This window comes from Staurois parvus, unplaced genomic scaffold (assembly GCF_062004578.1).
Source record: "Staurois parvus isolate SC_StPar_1 unplaced genomic scaffold, SC_StPar_1.0 ptg000403l, whole genome shotgun sequence".
Lineage (NCBI taxonomy): Eukaryota > Metazoa > Chordata > Amphibia > Anura > Ranidae > Staurois > Staurois parvus.
In genome coordinates, this window is record NW_028318199.1 from 4,422,335 (window position 1) to 4,450,241 (window position 27,907).

The window sequence follows — 27,907 nt, forward strand, 5'->3', positions numbered from 1 at the left end:
TCAGATTAGTGATCACATAAATGGGAAATCTGTAAAATGCCTCCAGTGTATTTTCCTCCTCAGAACACCGTTGAGAAAAGAAGATAATTTGTATAATCATTGTGGAGATATTTGATCACTAGTGTCAGTGTTAGTAGTAGCATCATTTTCACCAACAGTGTCATTTTCAAGGTCAGCATTAGTGTTTCTGTGACCTTTTGGGGTTTATTTACTAAAGCTGGTTCACTCAGAATCTGGTGCAGCTGTGCATGGCAGCCAATCAGCTTCTAACCTTAGCTTGTTCAGTTAAGCTTTAGCAATAAAACCTGGAAGCTGATTGGTTTCTATGCAGAGCTGCAGGAGATGCTGAGTGGACCAGCTTTAGTAAATAAACCCCTTACTGTCCATATTAGTGTTACTGGCACTGTTAGTGTTTGCATCAGTATTCATGTTACCATCAGTGTCAACGTTACTGTCAGTACATAAAATATAAAAAAAATAAAAATGTTTATGATTTATTACGGTTTTCATGTGTGGGGAGTAGTGTGCATCTGATAATTCGCCAATAGTGTCATAATTTGTGCAATTGCAAGTGTTAACATCAGTATCTGTGTTTTAAAATGAAAAAAGAAAAATTATTGCATGTTAGTGTTCCTATCTGTATTAATGTCAGTGCTATTGTTAGCATCAGTGCATTTATTGTTAGCATCAGTGCAAATCGTGGCAAAACACGGTTGCCGTGTTTTGCCACGATTTGTGTTTTCCCTCGGCTGGCGGTCAGGGTAAGCTCATGTACATGGAGCCTAAGGCCTCATGCAGACTGGAACAGTTTTCTGCTGGCAGTAGAAAAACACTAAAGGTGGCAAAAATGCGTTCAGCGCTTAGTCATTTATTAATGTCTGGCCAGAGTACTGCCCATTGAAATTAATACATACCCATGTGCTAAACACAATTCTTCTGCATTCAGGAGAGGGAAGATTTACTGGCTCTAAATGCTGCTGCTGTTAAAACCTGATAAAAGTCTATGTGTGCATGAACACATAGACTTTTATTGAATTGACTTGAGTTCAGGGGCTTTGGCAAAAAAAAACACCAAAAGCTCTTGCACTCACGTTCATGAGCAGCAGTGTGCACGAGGCCTTATAGTGCCTTCAGTTTAAGCAGTGCTCTATAGATAGATAGATTATGAATTATTAGCCTCTCTGTAGGCACCATGGTTTCTGACTCCAACTACAGTATGGGTACAAACAACAAATAATACACATATATGTGGTATCCCTATGCATGTTAGAGGTATGAGAATTCATTTTGGGTTGAATTTTGCTGGTGAGTCATGGCAACGCACAAAATGTACAGCTAATATGAAACATTTGTGGTAAAAATGTAGTTTTAATTTTTTTCCACCAAATTTAAAATTCTAAACTCTAAAAGTTTTACCTTAATGCATTCTCCCCTCTATCAATCCAGTGCTGTGCCTGGCTGAAGGTTTTCTATCCCCTCTTCCTGCTCTCACAGGCTTTGCTGGGAGCAATGGGAGCCATTAGCTCCTTCTGTTCTCAGTCAAACCCTATGTGAGGGCAAGTTCGAGCTACACTGTGTGTGTCTAAGCACACAGCTCAGCAGAGGTGCGATCCAGCACTTGTGCCCCCATAACAAGCTGTTGAGATTCTCAGAGAAACCTATAGTCTCTACTGTACATAGTAAAAGATTACAAACAGTGTCAGTAAACGCTATAAAAAGTATGTGAATTATTGTCAATCTCAGCTAAGAGCTCAACAAATCTCAATAAGTGTAGTAAGTGGAATTATCTACAAAAAGAAATCAGTATAATGTCTGTCTGAGTATATCAAAGATCCCATTTTTCTTCAAAATGGGGCATGGATTTTTGTAAAATATAAAATATCTTTTCAATAAGTATAATGGAATCTAATCTTTAATGTGCGAAATGGGAACATCTGCAGTTTGCCAATGAAGTGCAATCACCCAGTGCATGGCTATGCAGATAGTATGAATGAGTCTCTATGATGGATGTGGTAAATCAGGAATACAGTTGCAAGAAAAAGTATGTGAACCCCTTGGGATTACATGGCGTTTTGCATGAATTGGGCATAAAATGTGCTCTGAGCGTCATCTAAGTCACAACAATAGAAGAACGCAGTCTGCTGAATATAATACTACACAAACATTAGATGTTGCCATGGTTTAATTGCACATAACATGTAAACATTCACAGTGCAGGGAGGAAAAAGTATGTGAACCTTTGGACTTAATAACTGGTTGACCCTCCTTTGGCAGCAATAACCTCAAACAAACGTTTCCTGTAGTTGCAGATCAGACCTGCACAACGATCTGGAGTAATTTTGGACCACTCCTCTTCACAAAACTGTTTCAGTGTAGCAATATTCTTGGGATATCCGGTGTGAATCGCTCTCTTAAGGTCATGCCACAGCATTTCAATCGGGTTGAGGTCAGGACTCTGACTGGGCCACTCCAGAAGGCGTATTCTGTGCTGTTGCAGCCATTGTTTTGTTGAATTACTTGTATGCTTTGGATCATTGTCCTGTTCCATCACCCATCCTCTGCGGAGCTTCAGTTGGCGGATAGATGGTCGTACGTTTTCCTGAAAAATATCTTGATAAACTCTGGAATTCATTTTCCCATCAATGACAACAATCCGTCCAGGCCCTGAGGCAGCAAAGCAGCCCCAAACCATGATGCTCCCTCCACCATGTTTCACAGTGGGGATGAGGTTTTGATGTTGGTGTGCTGTGCCTTTTTTTCTCCACACATAGTGTTGTGTGTTCTTCCCAAACAACTCAATCTTGGTTTCATCTGTCCACAGTATATTTTGCCAGTAGTGCTGTGGAACATCCAGGTGCTCTTTTGCAAACTTCAAACGTGCTGCAATATTCTTTTTGGACAGCAATGGCTTCCTCCGTGGTGTCCTCCCATGTACTCCATTCTTGTTTAATGTTTTCCTTATTGTAGATGTGTCAACAAAACTGTTAGCATGTGCCAGAGATTTTTGTAGGTCTTTAGCTGACACTCTGGGATTCTTCTTTACCTCATGCAGCATTCTGCGCTGTGCTCTTGCAGTCATTTTTACAGGACGAGCACACCTAGGGAGAGTAGAAACAGTGCTAAACTTTCTCCATTTGTAGACAGTCTGTCTGACCGTGGACACATGAACATCAAGGCTTTTGGAGATACTTTTGTAACCCTTTCCAGCTTCCTGCAAGTCAACAATTGTTGATCGTAGGTCTTCTGAGAGCTGTTTTCTGCGAGGCATGGTTCACATCAGACAGTGCTTCTTGAAACCAGTAAACCCAAAACAGGTGTGTGTTTTTTGAGGGCAGGACAGCTGTCAGCAGCACATCCAATATCATCACACTGATTGGAGTCAAGGTTGGCTCACTCCTGGCTCCAATTAGCTCTGGGAGAAGTCATTAAGCTAGGGCCTCACATACTTTTTCCTCCCTGCACTGTAAATGTTTACATGTTATGTGCAATTAAACCATGGCAATATCTAATGTTTGTGTAGTATTATGTTCAGCAGACTGTGTTCTTCTATTGTTGTGACTTAGATGACGTTCAGAGCACATTTTATACCCAATTCATGCAAAACTCCACGTAATCCCAAGGGGTTCACATACTTTTTCTTGCAACGTAGGAGCAAAAGGCAGGCAATTGGCCATGTTCATGTATACGGCCTACCTTTTAACTTAGCTGAGAGCTCATTTTCTGCCAAACAGGTAACAGCTTTTCACAGGACTAAAATATATGAACCATAGTCCCTATTTGGGGACATCCTCAAAAGCAATTAGGTGAAACAGCTGGGAAAATATAGTGTAACCTTGCCGTGGTTAAATGCCATCTGATAAATACTTTCATAAAATCTTCCCAAGATTTGAAGTCACACACTATTTCCCATTTTGTAATATATCCCAGTTTAACTGGAAAATTTATTTTGTATTGTTTTTAGATCATAATAATGGTGAGAAATACAGTATGTAACTTATAGTTAAAAAATATATACAGTATATTTGTTTACTATTTTGGGCAAGTTTTTCTTTGATACTAAAACAAAAAAGGAGTTGTTCATTAACATTTACCACTAAATTAAAGTCTAATTTGTCCTGAAAAAAAACAAGGTATAATTCACCTGGATACACCAAGTACTCTCAAGATTTGTACAGGTAAACTAACATATGCAAACATTGCAAAACTATGGTCATTAAGCAGACTTTCTCTCCTCTGACCCACGTCCATTTTACACAAAAGGGACCCAACATTTTTTTTAAACTATGTTTTTTTTTTTTTTGCTTTTACATGTTTAACTTCACCTATGTGAGGATGAGGTGAGCGGCACAATCTCACACACACTCAGACATGCCACAGGCTCTATAGGACCAGGTAGAGCCACAAAGTGTGTCTGCATGTGTGAAATCAAATGAAACCTATATGCACAGAAATCAGCAGGTTTCTTCCAGTTTATCAGACTTGGCAAAGCCTCAACAGATCTCTGTGCATATGCAGAAGGTTCACATAACTCCACACATGTGCACATACCCTGCCAGGACTTGGCTGTGCATGCACAAGATGTCAGGCTAAGATGGCGACATTGGAGCACAGTGAAATACAATGGTGATTGAAGGAAGACAGTGATGGACTCCATGAACTAGTGAGTATGTGTCTGTTTTTTTTTTGTTTTTTTTTTAATAATTCCACAGTTACCAGGAATAAAAAACAAAATTAAGTAGTTGGTGATTTATGTTCTTCTTTAAGCTGCTATGTGTTAATATGAAAAAAATGGTAAAAAAAAAGACTAAAATACCCTTGATTATTTTAGAATACCATCTTTATATATTGTTCCCCTTTTATGCTGTTTTTCAGAAGTTTTGCAGCTCACGCTTGATGAGGATAAGAAGTTCAGTGTGACAACTGTAACTGTAGGATTGATTACTGTGTTGACTTGTGCGATTCATGGAACATTGCGGCCTCCTATTATCTGGAAACGGAATGGAGTAATACTTAACTTCTTAGCTTTGGAAGATATAAATGTAAGTCAAAAATATTTTAGTATCCATACAGCAATTGGATTTACTTATCAGGGTAATGCAGCAAGGAAATGTTGGTAACCCATAGCAACCAATCAAATGTTATCTTTCAGAATAAATAAAGGAGATTGCTGCTTGGTTGTTGTATTTATTACAAATTGCATAATGCTTTTGCTTTAGTAAATACTTGCAAAGGTTTGACTATTTGTTCAACAGGTTGGAATTTAGAAGTCCTTGCGGCATTAATAACTTCCAGTCCATATAATGTCTGTATGACAATACTGTGATGGTGATAGGTATATAGAATATAGCATACGGCACAGCCTTTAGAGAGCAGTGGAGTCAGATCTATAACATACAAAATATGGCAGTCTGAAGTATACTACATCCAACTCTGTAAACAGAATAGAGCGGTCTGGAGTAGCTTACTTACAGCACAGAATATGAAGAAGCATGGTGTACATAAAAAAACAGTCTAGGAGGAGTACAACTGTAGGAGTCAATGGCTGAAAAGGATCTGGGCATTCTGGTATGTCATCGACTTAACAATAGCATGCAATGTCAAGCTGCAGTTTCGATAGAAAGAAACATTATTTTTATTATTATAATACAGTATTTATATAGAGCCAAAGGGTATGCTCAGCACTAGAGATGAGCGAAGAAATGAAAAATTCGATTCGACTGATTCGGCGAATTCGTGGACAATATTCGATTCGAGTCGAATAAATTCGCTGTGAATTTAACTTAAAAAAGGGTGTTTCTAGGCTTCAGAGAGACTTAATATTAGTGCAGAACACTGTACCTTTAATTTAAATGCCCTTGGAGTCTGCTGGGGAAGAGAAATAATACTGTCTGTCAGTATGACATGCAGATGAGTGCCGTCGATCTTAGAATCACTGCACACTTCACTCCTTTGGCCAGTCACGGGGCCAAAACCAGTGTTTGGAGCCACAGTGTGGCGGTGGAGGCAGCAGCAATGGGAGGCCATACAGCAACCTATGACAAAATGGAAACCAGCAGGAGCGTGAGGAGACCTGAAAGTGGCACATGGCAGAGTGGGAGCAATGGGAGGCGGTACAGGGACCCAGGTCACACTGTGGGCCCAGCAGCAGCGTGACCAGGCGGTACGGGGGCCCATGGCCGATATGGGGCTTGGTGGCACCTATGGAAGGCCTGTAATCTGCCAGCAACCTATGACAAAATGGACAACCGCAGGAGTGTGAGGAGATTTCAAAGTGGCACATGGCAGAGTGGAAGCAATGGGAGGCCGTACAGGGACCCAGGTCACACTGTGGGACCAGCATCAGCGTGAACAGGCGGTACGGGGGCCCATGGCCGATTTGACCTCATTCATCCCATAGTCCTGCCGACTCACGAATAGCGTGGCCTCCTCAAAGGGCCTGAGCAAGCGCAGGTGTCACACATGAGCTGACAATGGCTGACATCTAAGTTACACAGGGAGTACCTTTATCCGCTTTTAACATCAGGAAATCTGTGATGGCCTTTAGCTGTTCGTAAAGGCGGTCTAACATATGTAGGGTTGATTTACACCTTGTTGCAACGTCACAGCATGAGGAGTCGGTACGGGGGCCCATGGCAGATTACATGTCTGGCAGCAGCAATGGGAGGCCCGTAATCTGCCTGCACCCTATGTCAAAAAATTAAACACACCAGCAGTGTGAAGAGACCTGAAAGTGGCACATGGCAGCAGAGTGTGGCGATGGAGACAGCAGCAATGGGAGGCCGTACAGGGACCCATGAGAGACTCTAGACTTGGCAGCAGCATGAGGAGGCGGTATATAGGGGCCCATGGCAGATTAGGGGCCTGGCAGCAGCTATGTGAGGCCCGTAATCTGCCTGCACCCTATGTCAAAAAATTTAACACACCAGCAGTGTGAAGAGACCTGAAAGTGGCACATGGCAGCAGAGTGTGGCGATGGAGACAGCAGCAATGGGAGGCCGTACAGGGACCCATGAGAGACTCTGGACTTGGCAGCAGCATGAGGAGGCGGTATATAGGGGCCCATGGCAGATTAGGGGCCTGGCAGCAGCTATGTGAGGCCCGTAATCTGCCTGCACCCTATGTCAAAAAATTAAACACACCAGCAGTGTGAAGAGACCTGAAAGTGGCACATGGCAGCAGAGTGTGGCGATGGAGACAGCAGCAATGGGAGGCCGTACAGGGACCCATGAGAGACTCTAGACTTGGCAGCAGCATGAGGAGGCGGTATATAGGGGCCCATGGCAGATTAGGGGCCTGGCAGCAGCTATGTGAGGCCCGTAATCTGCCTGCACCCTATGTCAAAAAATTTAACACACCAGCAGTGTGAAGAGACCTGAAAGTGGCACATGGCAGCAGAGTGTGGCGATGGAGACAGCAGCAATGGGAGGCCGTACAGGGACCCATGAGAGACTCTAGACTTGGCAGCAGCATGAGGAGGCGGTATATAGGGGCCCATGGCAGATTAGGGGCCTGGCAGCAGCTATGTGAGGCCCGTAATCTGCCTGCACCCTATGTCAAAAAATTTAACACACCAGCAGTGTGAAGAGACCTGAAAGTGGCACATGGCAGCAGAGTGTGGCGATGGAGACAGCAGCAATGGGAGGCCGTACAGGGACCCATGAGAGACTCTAGACTTGGCAGCAGCATGAGGAGGCGGTATATAGGGGCCCATGGCAGATTAGGGGCCTGGCAGCAGCTATGTGAGGCCCGTAATCTGCCTGCACCCTATGTCAAAAAATTTAACACACCAGCAGTGTGAAGAGACCTGAAAGTGGCACATGGCAGCAGAGTGTGGCGATGGAGACAGCAGCAATGGGAGGCCGTACAGGGACCCATGAGAGACTCTAGACTTGGCAGCAGCATGAGGAGGCGGTATATAGGGGCCCATGGCAGATTAGGGGCCTGGCAGCAGCTATGTGAGGCCCGTAATCTGCCTGCACCCTATGTCGAAAAATTTAACACACCAGCAGTGTGAAGAGACCTGAAAGTGGCACATGGCAGCAGAGTGTGGCGATGGAGACAGCAGCAATGGGAGGCCGTACAGGGACCCATGAGAGACTCTGGACTTGGCAGCAGCATGAGGAGGCGGTATATAGGGGCCCATGGCAGATTAGGGGCCTGGCAGCAGCTATGTGAGGCCCGTAATCTGCCTGCACCCTATGTCAAAAAATTAAACACACCAGCAGTGTGAAGAGACCTGAAAGTGGCACATGGCAGCAGAGTGTGGCGATGGAGACAGCAGCAATGGGAGGCCGTACAGGGACCCATGAGAGACTCTAGACTTGGCAGCAGCATGAGGAGGCGGTATATAGGGGCCCATGGCAGATTAGGGGCCTGGCAGCAGCTATGTGAGGCCCGTAATCTGCCTGCACCCTATGTCAAAAAATTTAACACACCAGCAGTGTGAAGAGACCTGAAAGTGGCACATGGCAGCAGAGTGTGGCGATGGAGACAGCAGCAATGGGAGGCCGTACAGGGACCCATGAGAGACTCTGGACTTGGCAGCAGCATGAGGAGGCGGTATATAGGGGCCCATGGCAGATTAGGGGCCTGGCAGCAGCTATGTGAGGCCCGTAATCTGCCTGCACCCTATGTCAAAAAATTAAACACACCAGCAGTGTGAAGAGACCTGAAAGTGGCACATGGCAGCAGAGTGTGGCGATGGAGACAGCAGCAATGGGAGGCCGTACAGGGACCCATGAGAGACTCTAGACTTGGCAGCAGCATGAGGAGGCGGTATATAGGGGCCCATGGCAGATTAGGGGCCTGGCAGCAGCTATGTGAGGCCCGTAATCTGCCTGCACCCTATGTCAAAAAATTTAACACACCAGCAGTGTGAAGAGACCTGAAAGTGGCACATGGCAGCAGAGTGTGGCGATGGAGACAGCAGCAATGGGAGGCCGTACAGGGACCCATGAGAGACTCTGGACTTGGCAGCAGCATGAGGAGGCGGTATATAGGGGCCCATGGCAGATTAGGGGCCTGGCAGCAGCTATGTGAGGCCCGTAATCTGCCTGCACCCTATGTCAAAAAATTAAACACACCAGCAGTGTGAAGAGACCTGAAAGTGGCACATGGCAGCAGAGTGTGGCGATGGAGACAGCAGCAATGGGAGGCCGTACAGGGACCCATGAGAGACTCTAGACTTGGCAGCAGCATGAGGAGGCGGTATATAGGGGCCCATGGCAGATTAGGGGCCTGGCAGCAGCTATGTGAGGCCCGTAATCTGCCTGCACCCTATGTCAAAAAATTTAAAACACCAGCAGTGTGAAGAGACCTGAAAGTGGCACATGGCAGCAGAGTGTGGCGATGGAGACAGCAGCAATGGGAGGCCGTACAGGGACCCATGAGAGACTCTGGACTTGGCAGCAGCATGAGGAGGCGGTATATAGGGGCCCATGGCAGATTAGGGGCCTGGCAGCAGCTATGTGAGGCCCGTAATCTGCCTGCACCCTATGTCAAAAAATTAAACACACCAGCAGTGTGAAGAGACCTGAAAGTGGCACATGGCAGCAGAGTGTGGCGATGGAGACAGCAGCAATGGGAGGCCGTACAGGGACCCATGAGAGACTCTAGACTTGGCAGCAGCATGAGGAGGCGGTATATAGGGGCCCATGGCAGATTAGGGGCCTGGCAGCAGCTATGTGAGGCCCGTAATCTGCCTGCACCCTATGTCAAAAAATTAAACACACCAGCAGTGTGAAGAGACCTGAAAGTGGCACATGGCAGCAGAGTGTGGCGATGGAGACAGCAGCAATGGGAGGCCGTACAGGGACCCATGAGAGACTCTGGACTTGGCAGCAGCATGAGGAGGCGGTATATAGGGGCCCATGGCAGATTAGGGGCCTGGCAGCAGCTATGTGAGGCCCGTAATCTGCCTGCACCCTATGTCAAAAAATTAAACACACCAGCAGTGTGAAGAGACCTGAAAGTGGCACATGGCAGCAGAGTGTGGCGATGGAGACAGCAGCAATGGGAGGCCGTACAGGGACCCATGAGAGACTCTAGACTTGGCAGCAGCATGAGGAGGCGGTATATAGGGGCCCATGGCAGATTAGGGGCCTGGCAGCAGCTATGTGAGGCCCGTAATCTGCCTGCACCCTATGTCAAAAAATTTAACACACCAGCAGTGTGAAGAGACCTGAAAGTGGCACATGGCAGCAGAGTGTGGCGATGGAGACAGCAGCAATGGGAGGCCGTACAGGGACCCATGAGAGACTCTGGACTTGGCAGCAGCATGAGGAGGCGGTATATAGGGGCCCATGGCAGATTAGGGGCCTGGCAGCAGCTATGTGAGGCCCGTAATCTGCCTGCACCCTATGTCAAAAAATTAAACACACCAGCAGTGTGAAGAGACCTGAAAGTGGCACATGGCAGCAGAGTGTGGCGATGGAGACAGCAGCAATGGGAGGCCGTACAGGGACCCATGAGAGACTCTAGACTTGGCAGCAGCATGAGGAGGCGGTATATAGGGGCCCATGGCAGATTAGGGGCCTGGCAGCAGCTATGTGAGGCCCGTAATCTGCCTGCACCCTATGTCAAAAAATTAAACACACCAGCAGTGTGAAGAGACCTGAAAGTGGCACATGGCAGCAGAGTGTGGCGATGGAGACAGCAGCAATGGGAGGCCGTACAGGGACCCATGAGAGACTCTGGACTTGGCAGCAGCATGAGGAGGCGGTATATAGGGGCCCATGGCAGATTAGGGGCCTGGCAGCAGCTATGTGAGGCCCGTAATCTGCCTGCACCCTATGTCAAAAAATTAAACACACCAGCAGTGTGAAGAGACCTGAAAGTGGCACATGGCAGCAGAGTGTGGCGATGGAGACAGCAGCAATGGGAGGCCGTACAGGGACCCATGAGAGACTCTAGACTTGGCAGCAGCATGAGGAGGCGGTATATAGGGGCCCATGGCAGATTAGGGGCCTGGCAGCAGCTATGTGAGGCCCGTAATCTGCCTGCACCCTATGTCAAAAAATTTAACACACCAGCAGTGTGAAGAGACCTGAAAGTGGCACATGGCAGCAGAGTGTGGCGATGGAGACAGCAGCAATGGGAGGCCGTACAGGGACCCATGAGAGACTCTGGACTTGGCAGCAGCATGAGGAGGCGGTATATAGGGGCCCATGGCAGATTAGGGGCCTGGCAGCAGCTATGTGAGGCCCGTAATCTGCCTGCACCCTATGTCAAAAAATTAAACACACCAGCAGTGTGAAGAGACCTGAAAGTGGCACATGGCAGCAGAGTGTGGCGATGGAGACAGCAGCAATGGGAGGCCGTACAGGGACCCATGAGAGACTCTAGACTTGGCAGCAGCATGAGGAGGCGGTATATAGGGGCCCATGGCAGATTAGGGGCCTGGCAGCAGCTATGTGAGGCCCGTAATCTGCCTGCACCCTATGTCAAAAAATTTAACACACCAGCAGTGTGAAGAGACCTGAAAGTGGCACATGGCAGCAGAGTGTGGCGATGGAGACAGCAGCAATGGGAGGCCGTACAGGGACCCATGAGAGACTCTGGACTTGGCAGCAGCATGAGGAGGCGGTATATAGGGGCCCATGGCAGATTAGGGGCCTGGCAGCAGCTATGTGAGGCCCGTAATCTGCCTGCACCCTATGTCAAAAAATTAAACACACCAGCAGTGTGAAGAGACCTGAAAGTGGCACATGGCAGCAGAGTGTGGCGATGGAGACAGCAGCAATGGGAGGCCGTACAGGGACCCATGAGAGACTCTAGACTTGGCAGCAGCATGAGGAGGCGGTATATAGGGGCCCATGGCAGATTAGGGGCCTGGCAGCAGCTATGTGAGGCCCGTAATCTGCCTGCACCCTATGTCAAAAAATTAAACACACCAGCAGTGTGAAGAGACCTGAAAGTGGCACATGGCAGCAGAGTGTGGCGATGGAGACAGCAGCAATGGGAGGCCGTACAGGGACCCATGAGAGACTCTGGACTTGGCAGCAGCATGAGGAGGCGGTATATAGGGGCCCATGGCAGATTAGGGGCCTGGCAGCAGCTATGTGAGGCCCGTAATCTGCCTGCACCCTATGTCAAAAAATTAAACACACCAGCAGTGTGAAGAGACCTGAAAGTGGCACATGGCAGCAGAGTGTGGCGATGGAGACAGCAGCAATGGGAGGCCGTACAGGGACCCATGAGAGACTCTAGACTTGGCAGCAGCATGAGGAGGCGGTATATAGGGGCCCATGGCAGATTAGGGGCCTGGCAGCAGCTATGTGAGGCCCGTAATCTGCCTGCACCCTATGTCAAAAAATTTAACACACCAGCAGTGTGAAGAGACCTGAAAGTGGCACATGGCAGCAGAGTGTGGCGATGGAGACAGCAGCAATGGGAGGCCGTACAGGGACCCATGAGAGACTCTGGACTTGGCAGCAGCATGAGGAGGCGGTATATAGGGGCCCATGGCAGATTAGGGGCCTGGCAGCAGCTATGTGAGGCCCGTAATCTGCCTGCACCCTATGTCAAAAAATTTAACACACCAGCAGTGTGAAGAGACCTGAAAGTGGCACATGGCAGCAGAGTGTGGCGATGGAGACAGCAGCAATGGGAGGCCGTACAGGGACCCATGAGAGACTCTAGACTTGGCAGCAGCATGAGGAGGCGGTATATAGGGGCCCATGGCAGATTAGGGGCCTGGCAGCAGCTATGTGAGGCCCGTAATCTGCCTGCACCCTATGTCAAAAAATTTAACACACCAGCAGTGTGAAGAGACCTGAAAGTGGCACATGGCAGCAGAGTGTGGCGATGGAGACAGCAGCAATGGGAGGCCGTACAGGGACCCATGAGAGACTCTGGACTTGGCAGCAGCATGAGGAGGCGGTATATAGGGGCCCATGGCAGATTAGGGGCCTGGCAGCAGCTATGTGAGGCCCGTAATCTGCCTGCACCCTATGTCAAAAAATTAAACACACCAGCAGTGTGAAGAGACCTGAAAGTGGCACATGGCAGAGTGTGGCGATGGAGACAGCAGCAATGGGAGGCCGTACAGGGACCCATGACAGACTCTAGACTTGGCAGCAGCATGAGGAGGCGGTATATAGGGGCCCATGGCAGATTAGGGGCCTGGCAGCAGCTATGTGAGGCCCGTAATCTGCCTGCACCCTATGTCAAAAAATTTAACACACCAGCAGTGTGAAGAGACCTGAAAGTGGCACATGGCAGCAGAGTGTGGCGATGGAGACAGCAGCAATGGGAGGCCGTACAGGGACCCATGAGAGACTCTGGACCTGGCAGCAGCATGAGGAAGCGGTATATAGGGGCCTATGGCAGATTAGGGGCCTGGCAGCAGCTATAGGAGGCCCATAATCTGCCAGCACCCTATGTCAAAAAATTCAACACACCAGCAGTGTGTGAGGAGACCTGAAAGTGGCACATGTTTGAGGCATGATTCATGGCGGATTTAGTCAGTTGTGTCAGGAACTGGTGGTTTGAAATCCAGACTAATCCACGCCTGATTCATTTTCACAAACGTGAGTCTCTCCACACTTTGGGTGGACAGTCGTGTCCTCCGCGGAGTTACAATACCTCCTGCCGCACTAAACACGCGCTCCGATGCCACGCTACTGGCCGGGCATGACAGCCTTTCAAGGGCAAATTCAGCTAGTTGGGGCCAAAGGTCAAGTTTCGTTGCCCAGTAGTCAAGGGGATTGTCTACCTCGGTTGGCAGGGTGCTGTCCAAGTAGGCCCAAGCCTGTTGTTTGAGCTCCTGCTCCAGGTCCACCTGATGCTGCTGCTGCTGCTGCGGCTGGTTAGTAGTTTCCTCACTGCGCTGGTGAAGAAAGCTACTCATCATCGACTGCAGACTGAGGCAGCCACTGCTGGTGGAGCTGCCACTGCTCCTACCACCCCACCCCTCCCCTGCTGCCATGCCAGCGGAACGCGAGCGCACAGAGCCCACAGTGTCTGAGGATGGACGTTGGCGCACAAAGGCAGAGACCAACTGACTACATAGGTGGTTTTTATAGTACGTAATTTTGGCCTCCCTCTCAGCAGGTGTGAAAAAGGCCACCATTTTGGACCGGTAGCGAGGGTCCAACAAGGTGGACAGCCAAAAGTCATCCCTCTGTCTGATGGTTATTATTCGGCTGTCGCTACGCAAGCAACCGAGCATGCTATGGGCCATTTGTGCCAAGGAATGCGAGGGACTCCCTGCCTCCATCTCCACAGCATACTGCCACGGTGCGTCTGGGTCCTCTGTCTCCTCCTCCTCCTCCTCTACCAGATGCTCCTGCTCCTCCACTCCTGTCCGCTGAGTGGAAAAACCACCCATTTCACTCAATAATTCCTGAGCACAAATGTCCTCCTCTACCTCCTCCTCTTCTTCCTGTCCTGCCCCCACAGGGGTCATGTGGCGTTGACATCTGTGCGCCACGTCTACCGCACCCTGACCAGCCATTGTTAACAGCATTTGTTCCAGGACGTGCAACAGAGGAATGACGTCGTTCATCCCATAGTCCTGCCGACTCACGAATAGCGTGGCCTCCTCAAAGGGCCTGAGCAAGCGGCAGGTGTCACGCATGAGCTGCCAATGGCTGACATCTAAGTTACACAGGGGAGTACCTTTATCCGCTTGTAACATCAGGAAATCGGTGATGGCCTTTCGCTGCTCGTAAAGGCGGTCTAACATGTGTAGGGTTGAATTCCACCTTGTTGCAACGTCGCAGATCAGGCGATGCTGTGGAATTCCGTTCTGCCGCTGCAGCTCAATGAGGGTGTTCTTTGCGGTGTAGGAATGGCTGAAATGCATGCACAGTTTACGTGACATTTTAAGGATGTCTTGCAGTGGGATGGTGGATTTTAGGAACCGCTTGACAACCAGATTGAACACGTGAGCCATGCATGGCGCATGGCACAACCTTCCTTGACGCAGAGCAGACACCATGTTCTTTCCGTTGTCAGTCAACATGGTTCCGATTTTTAGTTTGCGCGGAGACAGCCATCTGTCGATTTCTCTGTTCATTACACTCAGCAGTTCCTCCCCTGTGTGACTACGTTCGCCAAGGCATACCAGGTGCAGCACAGCGTGACACCGTTGCGCCCTGCACATGTGATATGCCGGTCGGGTAATGGGACTTGGCACGGGGGTGGCGGCTGAGGACACGGCGGAAAAAGAGGTGGTAGAGGCGGACATGCTTGCTGGACCAAGGACGTGCAAACGTGGAGGCAAAAGCGTCGTGACCTGTCCAAGTTGCTGGTGCGGCTGTGCCGGCACCACGTTCACCCAGTGGGCCGTAAATGACATGTACTGTCCCTGACCGTAGTTACAGCTCCACACGTCGGCGCTGCCGTGCACTTTGGCAGAGACCGACATGCTCAAAGACTGGCCCACCATCTCTTCTACATGTGAATGCAGGGCTGGCACTGCCTTTTGGGCAAAGAAATGACGGCTTGGCACTCTCCACCGCGGCGCGGCACAAGCCATCATTTCTCGGAAAGGTGCTGAGTCCACCAGTTGGAAAGGGAGGGACTGCAGCACCAGCAACTTGGACAGGAGGACGTTCAGCTTTTGCACCGTCGGGTGCGTGCTCGCAAACTGTTGTCTCTTGGATACGGATTCCAAGAAAGACTGTTGACGGAATCCGAGAAGAGGAGTAGCAGGAGAAGGAGCATCTGAACGAGCGGAAGATGCCAATGAGCGACAACTCCCCTCAGCAGAGGTGTTGGAGCCTTGACTGGCTGATAGAGGGCGATTGACGACGTCGGGTGACGGAGCAAGTAACGGAGCGGGTGATGGAGCGGGGGCTGGGGCAGGCAGAACCGCCGTATGTTTATCACGGTTTTCCCAGGCCACCGAATGGTGACGCTGCATATGCTGACGCAACGCTGTAGTCCCAACATGGGCCCCCTGGCCACGCTTGCATTTCTGGCCACATAGTCGACATACGGCTACGTTTACTTCCTCGGGCGGCTTGAGGAAAAATTGCCACACCACCGAGTAGGAAACTTTGCCCCCGCTACTCTTCACTGGCTGACTGCTACTTCCTCCGTGCGCACCGGCACCACTACTGGCCGTGGTGGTAGGCTGCAGTGGAGCTGGTGCTCTACTCCGTGGACGTTTGGCTCCACTGACACTGATGCGACCCTGCTGCTGTCTCCTGGGCAACCCACCGACTGTTTTGCTCGCTGCCAAGCTGCCACCCTCTTCTCCTGATGATGCGGAAGAAATTGCCTGATGACGACGAGGCTGCCAAGTGCGATCAACCTCCTCATCATCAAGTAGGGTCTCCGCCTCACTACTAGCCCCCTCGGCTGCGTCTGGGTCAGGAGACAGACCTGTCTCTAGACCGGCTACCGAGCCACTCTCCTCGCCAGTACTTGTTCGCTTGGCTGCTGAAAAGGCCGATGTCTCCCCCCGTTCCTGACCGCCCTCTGTTAGCTCTTCCTCACTGTACAGTGGGGCTGAGCCCACAGCATGCGATACTTTGCTTGGTGAGGGAACAGCAAAGGACAGGGGCAGGTAGAGGACACGTGATTTCAGTGGGCTTGGTCCCGGGCCATGCCAACTAACGGTTGTGTCTGACGTACCCACCGACCGTTGGCTGTAGGTGTCAGAGGTGACCTGGGAAGAGGAAGACGACCGAGCCAACCAATCAATGACGGCAGGGTTGTCGGTGGAGACACGACCGCTGGATGACACCGGGAGCACTGGCCTCTGGCTGCGAATACTGCTGCCTCGACCCCTTCCTCTGCTGCCACGTCTGCTCGCTCCTAAAACATTGCCTCCTCTGCCACTCCTCTGCATGTTGTCTGACATACTATTTAATTCAACGATTAGGTGTCCCTGAGTAACAATTCTCTGGCACTCAGTAACAATTCTGTCTGTCCCTGAGTAACAATTCTCTGGCACTCAGTAACAATTCTGTCTGTCCCTGAGTATGAATTCTGTGGCCCTGAGTAACAATTCTGTGTCTGTGCGAGTAACAATTCTGTGTCTGTGCAAGTAACAATTTTGTGTCTGTGCGAGTAACAATTCTCTGGCACTCAGTAACAATTCTGTCTGTCCCTGAGTAACAATTCTCTGGCACTCAGTAACAATTCTGTCTGTCCCTGAGTATGAATTCTGTGGCCCTGAGTAACAATTCTGTGTCTGTGCGAGTAACAATTCTGTGTCTGTGCAAGTAACAATTTTGTGTCTGTGCGAGTAACAATTCTCTGGCACTCAGTAACAATTCTGTCTGTCCCTGAGTAACAATTCTCTGGCACTCAGTAACAATTCTGTCTGTCCCTGAGTAACAATTCTCTGGCACTCAGTAACAATTCTGTCTGTCCCTGAGTAACAATTCTCTGGCACTCAGTAACAATTCTGTCTGTCCCTGAGTAACAATTCTCTGGCACTCAGTAACAATTCTGTGTCTGTGCGAGTAACAATTCTGTGTCTGTGCAAGTAACAATTTTGTGTCTGTGCGAGTAACAATTCTCTGGCACTCAGTAACAATTCTGTCTGTCCCTGAGTAACAATTCTCTGGCACTCAGTAACAATTCTGTCTGTCCCTGAGTAACAATTCTCTGGCACTCAGTAACAATTCTGTCTGTCCCTGAGTAACAATTCTCTGGCACTCAGTAACAATTCTGTCTGTCCCTGAGTAACAATTCTCTGGCACTCAGTAACAATTCTGTCTGTCCCTGAGTAACAATTCTCTGGCACTCAGTAACAATTCTGTGTCTGTGCGAGTAACAATTCTGTGTCTGTGCAAGTAACAATTTTGTGTCTGTGCGAGTAACAATTCTCTGGCACTCAGTAACAATTCTGTCTGTCCCTGAGTAACAATTCTCTGGCACTCAGTAACAATTCTGTCTGTCCCTGAGTAACAATTCTCTGGCACTCAGTAACAATTCTGTCTGTCCCTGAGTATGAATTCTGTGGCCCTGAGTAACAATTCTGTGTCTGTGCGAGTAACAATTCTGTGTCTGTGCAAGTAACAATTTTGTGTCTGTGCGAGTAACAATTCTCTGGCACTCAGTAACAATTCTGTCTGTCCCTGAGTAACAATTCTCTGGCACTCAGTAACAATTCTGTCTGTCCCTGAGTAACAATTCTCTGGCACTCAGTAACAATTCTGTCTGTCCCTGAGTAACAATTCTCTGGCACTCAGTAACAATTCTGTCTGTCCCTGAGTATGAATTCTGTGGCCCTGAGTAACAATTCTGTGTCTGTGCGAGTAACAATTCTGTGTCTGTGCAAGTAACAATTTTGTGTCTGTGCGAGTAACAATTCTCTGGCACTCAGTAACAATTCTGTCTGTCCCTGAGTAACAATTCTCTGGCACTCAGTAACAATTCTGTCTGTCCCTAAGTAACAATTCTCTGGCACTCAGTAACAATTCTGTCTGTCCCTGAGTATGAATTCTGTGGCCCTGAGTAACAATTCTGTGTCTGTGCGAGTAACAATTCTGTGTCTGTGCAAGTAACAATTTTGTGTCTGTGCGAGTAACAATTCTCTGGCACTCAGTAACAATTCTGTCTGTCCCTGAGTAACAATTCTCTGGCACTCAGTAACAATTCTGTCTGTCCCTGAGTAACAATTCTCTGGCACTCAGTAACAATTCTGTCTATCCCTGAGTATGAATTCTGTGGCCCTGAGTAACAATTCTGTGTCTGTGCGAGTAACAATTCTGTGTCTGTGCAAGTAACAATTTTGTGTCTGTGCGAGTAACAATTCTCTGGCACTCAGTAACAATTCTGTCTGTCCCTGAGTAACAATTCTCTGGCACTCAGTAACAATTCTGTCTGTCCCTGAGTAACAATTCTCTGGCACTCAGTAACAATTCTGTCTGTCCCTGAGTAACAATTCTCTGGCACTCAGTAACAATTCTGTCTGTCCCTGAGTAACAATTCTCTGGCACTCAGTAACAATTCTGTCTGTCCCTGAGTATGAATTCTGTGGCCCTGAGTAACAATTCTGTGTCTGTGCGAGTAACAATTCTGTGTCTGTGCAAGTAACAATTTTGTGTCTGTGCGAGTAACAATTCTCTGGCACTCAGTAACAATTCTGTCTGTCCCTGAGTAACAATTCTCTGGCACTCAGTAACAATTCTGTCTGTCCCTGAGTAACAATTCTCTGGCACTCAGTAACAATTCTGTCTGTCCCTGAGTATGAATTCTGTGGCCCTGAGTAACAATTCTGTGTCTGTGCGAGTAACAATTCTGTGTCTGTGCAAGTAACAATTTTGTGTCTGTGCGAGTAACAATTCTCTGGCACTCAGTAACAATTCTGTCTGTCCCTGAGTAACAATTCTCTGGCACTCAGTAACAATTCTGTCTGTCCCTGAGTAACAATTCTCTGGCACTCAGTAACAATTCTGTCTGTCCCTGAGTAACAATTCTCTGGCACTCAGTAACAATTCTGTCTGTCCCTGAGTAACAATTCTCTGGCACTCAGTAACAATTCTGTCTGTCCCTGAGTAACAATTCTGTCTGTCCCTGAGAATGAATTCTGTGGCCCTGAGTAAGAATTCTCTGGCACTCAGTAACAATTCTGTCTGTCCCTGAGTAACAATTCTCTGGCACTCAGTAACAATTCTGTCTGTCCCTGAGTAAAAATTCTGTGGCCCTAATAACGTTTCTGTGGCCCTAAGTAACAATTCTCTGGCACTGAGTAACAATTCTGTCTGTCCCTGAGTATGAATTCTGTGGCCCTAACTAGCGTTTCTTTGTCCCTAAATAACGATTCTGTGGCCCTCATTAACAAGTCTGTGTCCCTGAGTAATGGTTCTCTGTCCCTAAGTAACTTCTCTCTGTCCCCAATTCTCGTTTCTGTGGCCCTAACTCTGTCCCTGTCCCTAGTACAGAGCGGTCTGCCTCTGTTCAATGACTGCAGGCAAATGAAGATTTCCAAAATGGCCGCTATATATACCTCGACCATTACACAGTGCTGGCTGGCTGGCTGCTGATTGGCTGATGCGATCACATGTCGTTGAGGAATGCATTATGGGGCAGCGCGCCTTGTCTGCGCGCCTTCCCCGACATCCCCGCTCCGTCGCCGCACATGTCAGCCGCCATTTTCGGAAAAATTTCGATTCGCGCGTCCGAATTAGGCTGTTTTTCGGATTCGGCACGAATCGAAATTTTTCCGATATTCGACTCGAATTCCACTTCGGATACTTCGATTCGCTCATCTCTACTCAGCACTGTACAGTAGCAAGGCTGACAGAACATGAGACAAGACAGTAACAATACACTACACGAGGGGTTCGAGGGCCCTGCTCTTTCAAGCTTACAATCTAGGAGGGAGGGGAAGGTGGTACAGGAGGAGATGGCTGTGGGGGATGGAGTGGTGGGAGGAGTGCAGGAGGTTAGTTGTTAGGTGAGGTCGGGTGTTAGGTGAGGTTGGGGTAGGCTTCCCTGAAGAGGAGGGTTTTCAGGGTGCGCCTGAAGGTGAGGAGGGTAGGTGACAGTCTGATGGATTGGGGTAGGGAGTTCCAGAGGATGGGGGAAGTCCTGGAGAAGTCCTGCAATCGGGCGTGGGAGGAGGAGACCAGGGAGCTAGAGAGTAGGAGGTCCTGTGAGGAGCGGAGGGCACTTTTATTAAAAGTGGTATAGACTCCAGAATGAGAGACATAATTTTTTACATGGTTACATAGTACATTATATTGCCAAAAGTATTGGGACACCTGCATTTACATGCTCATGAACTTTAATGGCATCCCAGTCTTAGTCCGTAGGGTTTAATATTGAGTTGGCCCACCCTTTCCAGCTATAACAGATTCAACTCTTCTGGAAAGGCTGTCCACAAGGTTTAGGAGTGTGTCGATGGTAATGTTTGACACATTTGGGAGGTCAGGCACTGATGTCAGAAGAAAAGGCCTGGCTCGCAGTCTCCACTCTAATTCATCCCAAAGGTGTTCTGAGGTTCGGGCCAGTAAAGTTCTTCCATCCGAATCTCACTCACCCACGTCTTTATAGACCTTGCTTTGTGCACTGGTGCGCTGTCATGTTGGAACAGGAAGGGGTCATTCCCAAACTGTTCCACAAAGTTGGGAGCATGAAATTGTCCAAAATGTCTTAAGAGTTCCCTTCACTGGAACTAAGGGTCCAAGCCCAACCCCTGAAAAACAACAACACACCATAATCACCTCTCCACCAAACTTTACACTTGGCACAATGAAGTTAGGCAAGTACCATTCTGCTGGCAACCACCAAACCCAGACAAATCCATCAGATTGTCAGACAGAGAAGCGTGATTCGTAACTCCAGGGAACACATCTCCACTGCTCTAGAGTCCAGTGGCAGCATGCTCTACACCCCTGCATCCGACACTTTGCATTGCATTGTGATGTTAGGCTTGGATGCAGCTGCTCAACAGTGCTCTCTACACACTGTTGTGATAATCTGATGGCCACACGAAGTTTGGAGGTCTATAGCTATTGACTCTGCAGACAGTTGGCAACTTTTGCACACTGTGCACTTCAGTATGTGATGACCCCGCTCTGTCATTCTACGTGGCCTACAACTTCACGGCTGAGTTGCTATTGTTCCCAGTTGCTTCCACTTTCTTATAGTGCCACTAATAGTCGACCATGGAATATTTAGTGGCAAGGAAATTTCACGGATGGACTTATAGCACAGGTGGCAACCTATCATGGTACCACTCATGAATTCACTGAGCTCCTGAGAGCGATCCATTCTTTCAAAAATGTTGGTAGAAGCAGTTTGCATGCCTAGGTGCTTGATTTTATACACCTGTGGCCATGGAGGTGATTGGAACACCTGAATCCAATGATTTGGAGGGGTGCCCCAATACCTTTGGCAATACAGTGAATGTCAAGTTGAAAAATGTTCATCCAATAGAAAAAAAAATAGAAAATCTCCATATACACAATCTTATACCCACAGTTAATCCAGAGGAAGGCACAAAATTGCTAATGAAGAATGGTTTAATTTGCTTCACCATGAAATAAAAAAGCCTTCCTGATCTCCCTGAAGGTAATTGGATAGTGGAAAAAGAGAAAACAATCCCTGGTGTTAATACCTGTACATGTTAATATCCAATTATATTTTTTGCATTTAGGAGTGCATCCAGCTCTTTTTTATACAATCTGCTCCTCCAGATGAAAAGAGGGCTCCTTGTCTTTTATAACGACCTGACAGTGAATAACTCTATATCAAGTTCACTATATGGAACCCCAGTGTATTTGTACATGGTGATCAAATCTCCCATTAATCACCTCTTCTCAAGAGAGAATAAATTCCGTTCAGCTATTTTTTCCTCAATATCTTTTATCTGTATGGTTGTGCTTGATTTTGCACGCTCCAGTTTTAGTAAATCAACCCCTATTTACTAATGCATTGCTCTCACAGAAATATTATTGTACCACTATCACCACTGATTTTTAATAGCTGAACGTTATACAAATAACGGATAGCTTATTGGTCTCACTTTTCTGCACTGCAAGTAAGCAATGCAGGCTAATCAAGGACTGCTGACAGGAGAGAATAGGAATTTCTTCACAGTAATGAGTTTATCAATCTGCCCTCTTCTCCCCTCCTTTAACAAAAAAAAAAACAAAACAAAAAAAAAAGGATCACCCTTTTAGATTTCCTATCACATGCTGACGCCCAGATGAAGCCTGGGCTCCTTGCGTAAATAGTTAAGGGAACCAAAGTACCTTTTACTGGTTTGTTAATTGTGAATTTATTTAATTAATTAGAGATCCAGCAAATATTCACTTGTCTTAAATTGGCCCATGCTGCGCTAAATCCTCTATCTAACTAGTAATTGGTAAATCTAGGATTGTAAAAAATGAGGATGTCAGGACTTTGACCACCTGCTGGTGGCACTCTTATTCCTTGGGTGGATGGTTGCAGTTTTAGTATCCACCAATAGGAGTCTCCCAGCAAAAAGTCCCAGTGATCAGGTTCTGCCTGATGCTGGCTGCTGGAAGGGTATTTAAGTCCTCTCCTTGATTGCTGCCAGATACTGCTAGTCGTTATACTGATCTTGCTTCTGCCTTGTACCCTGCTGCCTTGTTTTTGCCCATGTTCCTGGTCCCCCCTCCCATCTGCTCACTGCACTTCCATTTTTTTCTGCCTGTGTTCCCTACAGGGGCGGACTGACAACTCATGGGGCCCTTGGGCAATAGGGGATCATGGGGCCCCTGTGTCCTTGCCCAAACTCAAAAAGCCTCTCTGACCCCTACTGACCCCTGGCCCTCGGGCACTGCCTGAGTTTCCAAATGGTCAGTCCGCCCCTGGTTCCCCATTTTGTATATATTGTATATAGTTACTTGTTAGGCTTTCTGTTTATTAGTTATTAGCCAGGCATTCTGTCGCTGGGTTTTTGGTCCACTAATATTTTCACATTTGCTGTGAGCTGGATGAAAGGAATTGGCTCCCGTTCCTCTCTGTAGCCACTGACCCCCCGTCAGTCCCTGGCCTTGATCAGTGTCTGTCCTCAGGCCTGGAGCCCCCTTTGAGACACAGGAAATGCACACAGACACAAGGTGGTATCTCAGAAGGAACTGAATTTATTCTTCCGTGTTTAAACTTATATATGAAACTTAAAACAATACATAGAAATATAAGAACCAATCAATTGACAGGTATGTATTAACCAATCAGAATATTACATACGTCAGTAATGCCCAATCATTTGGCATTTATGTTAATTATTATTATGTGCGTCAAGCATTAGTATAGAAAGTAGACAATTTCCCTATTTTAACACTGGCTAAAGTTATTAATACTCTTGCAACAGGATATAGCTCACCGCAGACTTTCAGTCTTGTGCTAGCTAGAGGAAAAAAGGAAGTTACATCTGAAGGGAAAAGAGGAACCTTATACTCTTATCGAAAGTAAAGAACAGTCTTTAAACACAAATTCAACTTTAAGTACTGACTAAGTTTTAAGATGGATACTGATTCTAAGATGGAGGAGCTTTGGCTCAGAGAGACAAAATGGCGGTATAGTAATGCTGAAAGGCTAATTCCTTCAAACCCCCTCTTAGGTCACGCACGTGACCTTACACCTTTTTTACAGGTTGGTACCTGGGGCCCTTAGTAGGTCCTTTATCAAGATACTGATTCCACATGGTTCTAGTAATGGTGGCGTCAATAAGTTTCTGCATTAAACCTCGGATGCAGGGGATACAACAGCAACCACACAGAGTTAATACTGCAGCAGCCATTACTATAGAAATCAGCATAGTTTTCATCAGAGTTCCCCATTTACCAAACCAATTTTCAAATAAACCAGCTAGTGGATTTTCTACTCCTGAGTTTTCAGCCAATTCTTCAGACAACATTTGGAGGCCTTGAAGGGCTCTAGTAATGCTTCCATCAGGAGCGGTGTTATTGGGGATAAAAGTACAGCAGTAGGAACCAAACATTTTACATACCCCTCCTTTCTCAGCTAATAACATATCAAGAGCAATGCGGTTTTGCCAAGCAGTAAGGGATGTTGCATCAAGTTGGGCAGAGACCCCCTTTAGAGCATCTCTAGTATAGTTAACAAACCTTTGTTGATTATAATAAATGTAATTAATCCAATCCACATTTTTGTTAGGCTGTACCCATAAAGCAATAGAGGCAAACCCTGCAGCAATCTGGTCCTGAGCTTTAAATTCATCAGGGACTCCTCTTGGTACACCTATAGCATCTATGTAAACTCTATTATCAAAGGAACCACGGGGTGCATTTCTTTTATACCTTCTAGATCTGGATTTTTCCAAGATTGGCAAGCTTCTTATCCCATCTTCTACTTTGATCATAAAGAAAGGCATGAGAAGATGGGTCAGAGCGCAGCTTCCCTTCCATCTGCTGGGGAGTCTGGCTCTGAGTCTCATATCTCCACACAGCCACCACACATCTGACAGTTGCTGCCGGTGGTCCTGAAACCATTCCTTCCGGTAGCCTTCTGCGGAGGTGCGGATGGTCTTAATACAGTAATTAGGTGGGAATGTACCTAAATCTTTACCCTTAGCATCATCATGTTCAAAGCAGGTAAAATTTCCTGGTACCGGTTTAGAGGCCAAAGGTAAATTTCGTAATCCAGTAACAGGGAACTTCTTAACAAAATCAGAACATTCCTTCTCAGTGATGTTATCTTTATACATTCTAATTAGGCAGGACATATTAGTTTCTTCTTCTAACAAAGGAACTGTGGCAAGTAGGGGGCGGGGATTGGCACATGAAACACAGTCTCCCTGTCCCTTACTTTTAGTGGTCCATCTCACCCATTCAATCCATTCATTTTTGTCAGAGTAACCAGTTTCAATGCTTAATCTGTCTTCTGATTGCATCACTACTCCTGTCACCTCATTATCCAGTCGATTCCTAACTTTGGGGAATGAATTGTCTATGGTATCGACATGGACTCTTGGGGAGGGTTTTACCTGTAATATGAGGTTGGCCCAGGGGTCTGTTCCTGACACAGTTATTCCCAACCTATATTCCCCACTATCTCTGACCTGTGGGTTCCTTATTGTGAAAATGATATTCCCTTGGCCTTTTGCTATAGAGATTCTTTGATAGGTGCCTATGTCCTCTAGGGGAATTCTAGCTGATTGGGTCTCCCATTTATGAGGGTCTGTTGTCCACCATATATTCTCCCAGTAACCACAGGGCTTATTCCTCCCACACATGTACACATTATAAGGTCCAATATCATAAGTAACTTTAGTCGGGTCAAACACCTGGTTTTTAGTCAGAGTAAACACTATGGTCTGGTTTGAATCCTCAGTAGTCAAGACTGGTGTTTCCTGTAACCCCCATCCCTTATCTTGTACAAAGGACATTCTTCTCATCCTTCTCTTAGTGCGGGTTAGACTTTGTTTCTTTCTGACACTAGAATGTTGTGTACTATGGTTTTGTGTGTGCACTGATTCTGCATTATCTGGGTCACTAGCTTGGATGGAGGTATTACATATACTCTTAATCACTCCATAATCATCTGGGTGATAAATACAGTTAGTTATTGTCCATACTGGGAGGAACACAGTCAGGGTTGCTAGTATGAGGAAGCAAAATGTCTGCCCAGAGTTCTGTGAGAGCATCAGAAAGGTCATCTTCTTCAAAGACTTTTACACCGGCTTCACTTCCTTTTCCTTCTTCTGTATCTGTGTCTTTGCCTTTGTCTTGCTTCTTAGGGGCTTGGTTCACCCTTTTTACACGGCTGGCATGGATCCAGGCCTTGGAATCCTCAGTCAAGACAGCGGTCCTGGTGACAGCGATCACAGAAGTGGGGGTTCCAAAGGGATACTCTTGCTTCCGATTCCTATGGAGGGCTTGTATCACCACACGGTCCCCGACTTGGAAAGAGTGAGTTGGTTCCTGTGAAGAAAGAGGAAAGGTTTGAGCAACATTTCTTTCAACCTTGTCCAAAGTTTCAATAAGTTTTCTCACATATTCCTCCTGAATCAATTCCAAATCCCCTCTTTCTACCATGAGTGGCTGTCTGGCCCAGGGAGTGGGAAAGGGCCTACCCATTAGAACCTCAAAGGGGGAGTAACCTGTCTTTTTAGAAGGAGTCATCCTTACCTCTGCCAAGACTGCAGGCAGTACTTCCTTCCAGTTTGCATAGGTACCTCCAGTAGCTTTCCTAATTTTATCCTTGATGGTCCTATTCATCCTTTCCACTATACCTGAGCTCTGAGGGTGGTAAGGAATGTGAAACTTCCACTCAATTTTGAGTGTTTTCACCAAATCCTGACATACCTTGGCCACAAATGCTGGACCGTTGTCAGAATTAATCTGGAGTGGACATCCCCACCTGGGAATAATTTCCCGTGTAAGGATCCTCACTACAGTTTGGGCATCTTCTTTTGTGGTTACAAAGCTTTCTACCCAGCGGCTAAACATGTCCACAATTACCAAAAGATATTCTTGTCTTCTTCCTTCCTTTGGCATGTGTGTAAAGTCTACCTGTAGGTGAGTAAAAGGTGTTGATGGGTATGTCAGGTGTTCATGTCTTGCCTTGTGAGGATTGTTTGGGTTATTCCTTATGCATGTAATGCATCTAGACACATATGATTTTACCAAAGAGGGAAGGCCAGGAATGAAAAAATCATTATCCAGCAGTTCACATGTAACCTGCCATCCCCTGTGACCTACTCCATGATACTGTGAGATGAACAGAGGTGCACTGGCCTTTGGAATGCATGGTCTCCCCTCTGTGACACAAAGTCCAGTTTGTGGATTTTTGGTCACACCAGCTGCATTCCACTGCTTAATATCTTCTGAGGTAGCATATGTCTGTAAATCCTGCAATGTTTGATCCAACAGTGGCATTTCAGGGGTGAGCATCAGTTTGTTCATTTGTGTGTGCCCTACAGTGTAGGATAGCAAGGGATCTTGGCAGTTGTATGGCTTTGAGTAAAGCCTTCACCAGAGATGAATGTGAGATGGATTTTCCATCTGCTGCAATGAATCCTCTCTTTTCCCAAATTATTCCAAAATCGTGGCACACGCCAAACGCATATCTGGAATCCGTGTAAATATTTACATCCTGTCCCTCAAAAAGCTGACATGCTCTTGTAAGGGCTATCAGCTCAGCGGCCTGAGCTGACTGGTATGGGATGGGTTTTGCTTCAAGTACTTTATCTGGCAACTGCACCACCGCATATCCTGCATGGTAAACAGTGTCAGTGGGTCTCGAGCAAGAGCCATCTACAAAAACATTCTGTGCCTCTGGAAGAGCCACAGAAGACATATCCTGTCTTGGGGAGGTGTCCTGATGAATCAATTCCAGGCAATCATGCTGTGGAACAACTTCATCCTGCTCTCCCTTTAAGCCTAATAAGGCATTCAAAATTGGAGCTGGACCTGAAGTGGGAGAGGTATATTTTATTCTCAACTTAGGGTTTGACAACAGTATAACCTCATATCCACTAAGTCTCTGGGCTGACATGCGTTGG

General features: G+C 47.3%; 1 protein-coding gene across 1 annotated transcript in view; it reads left to right on the forward strand.

Annotated features, from left to right (window-relative positions):
• Positions 1-27,907, forward strand: part of FSTL4 (follistatin like 4) — a 1,219,954-nt gene that overhangs the window by 542,934 nt on the left and 649,113 nt on the right. The window contains exon 2 of the mRNA XM_089686641.1: positions 4,873-5,039. Within this exon, the coding sequence (XP_089542767.1) occupies positions 4,873-5,039 (167 nt within the window). The remainder of the gene's footprint in view (positions 1-4,872; positions 5,040-27,907) is intronic.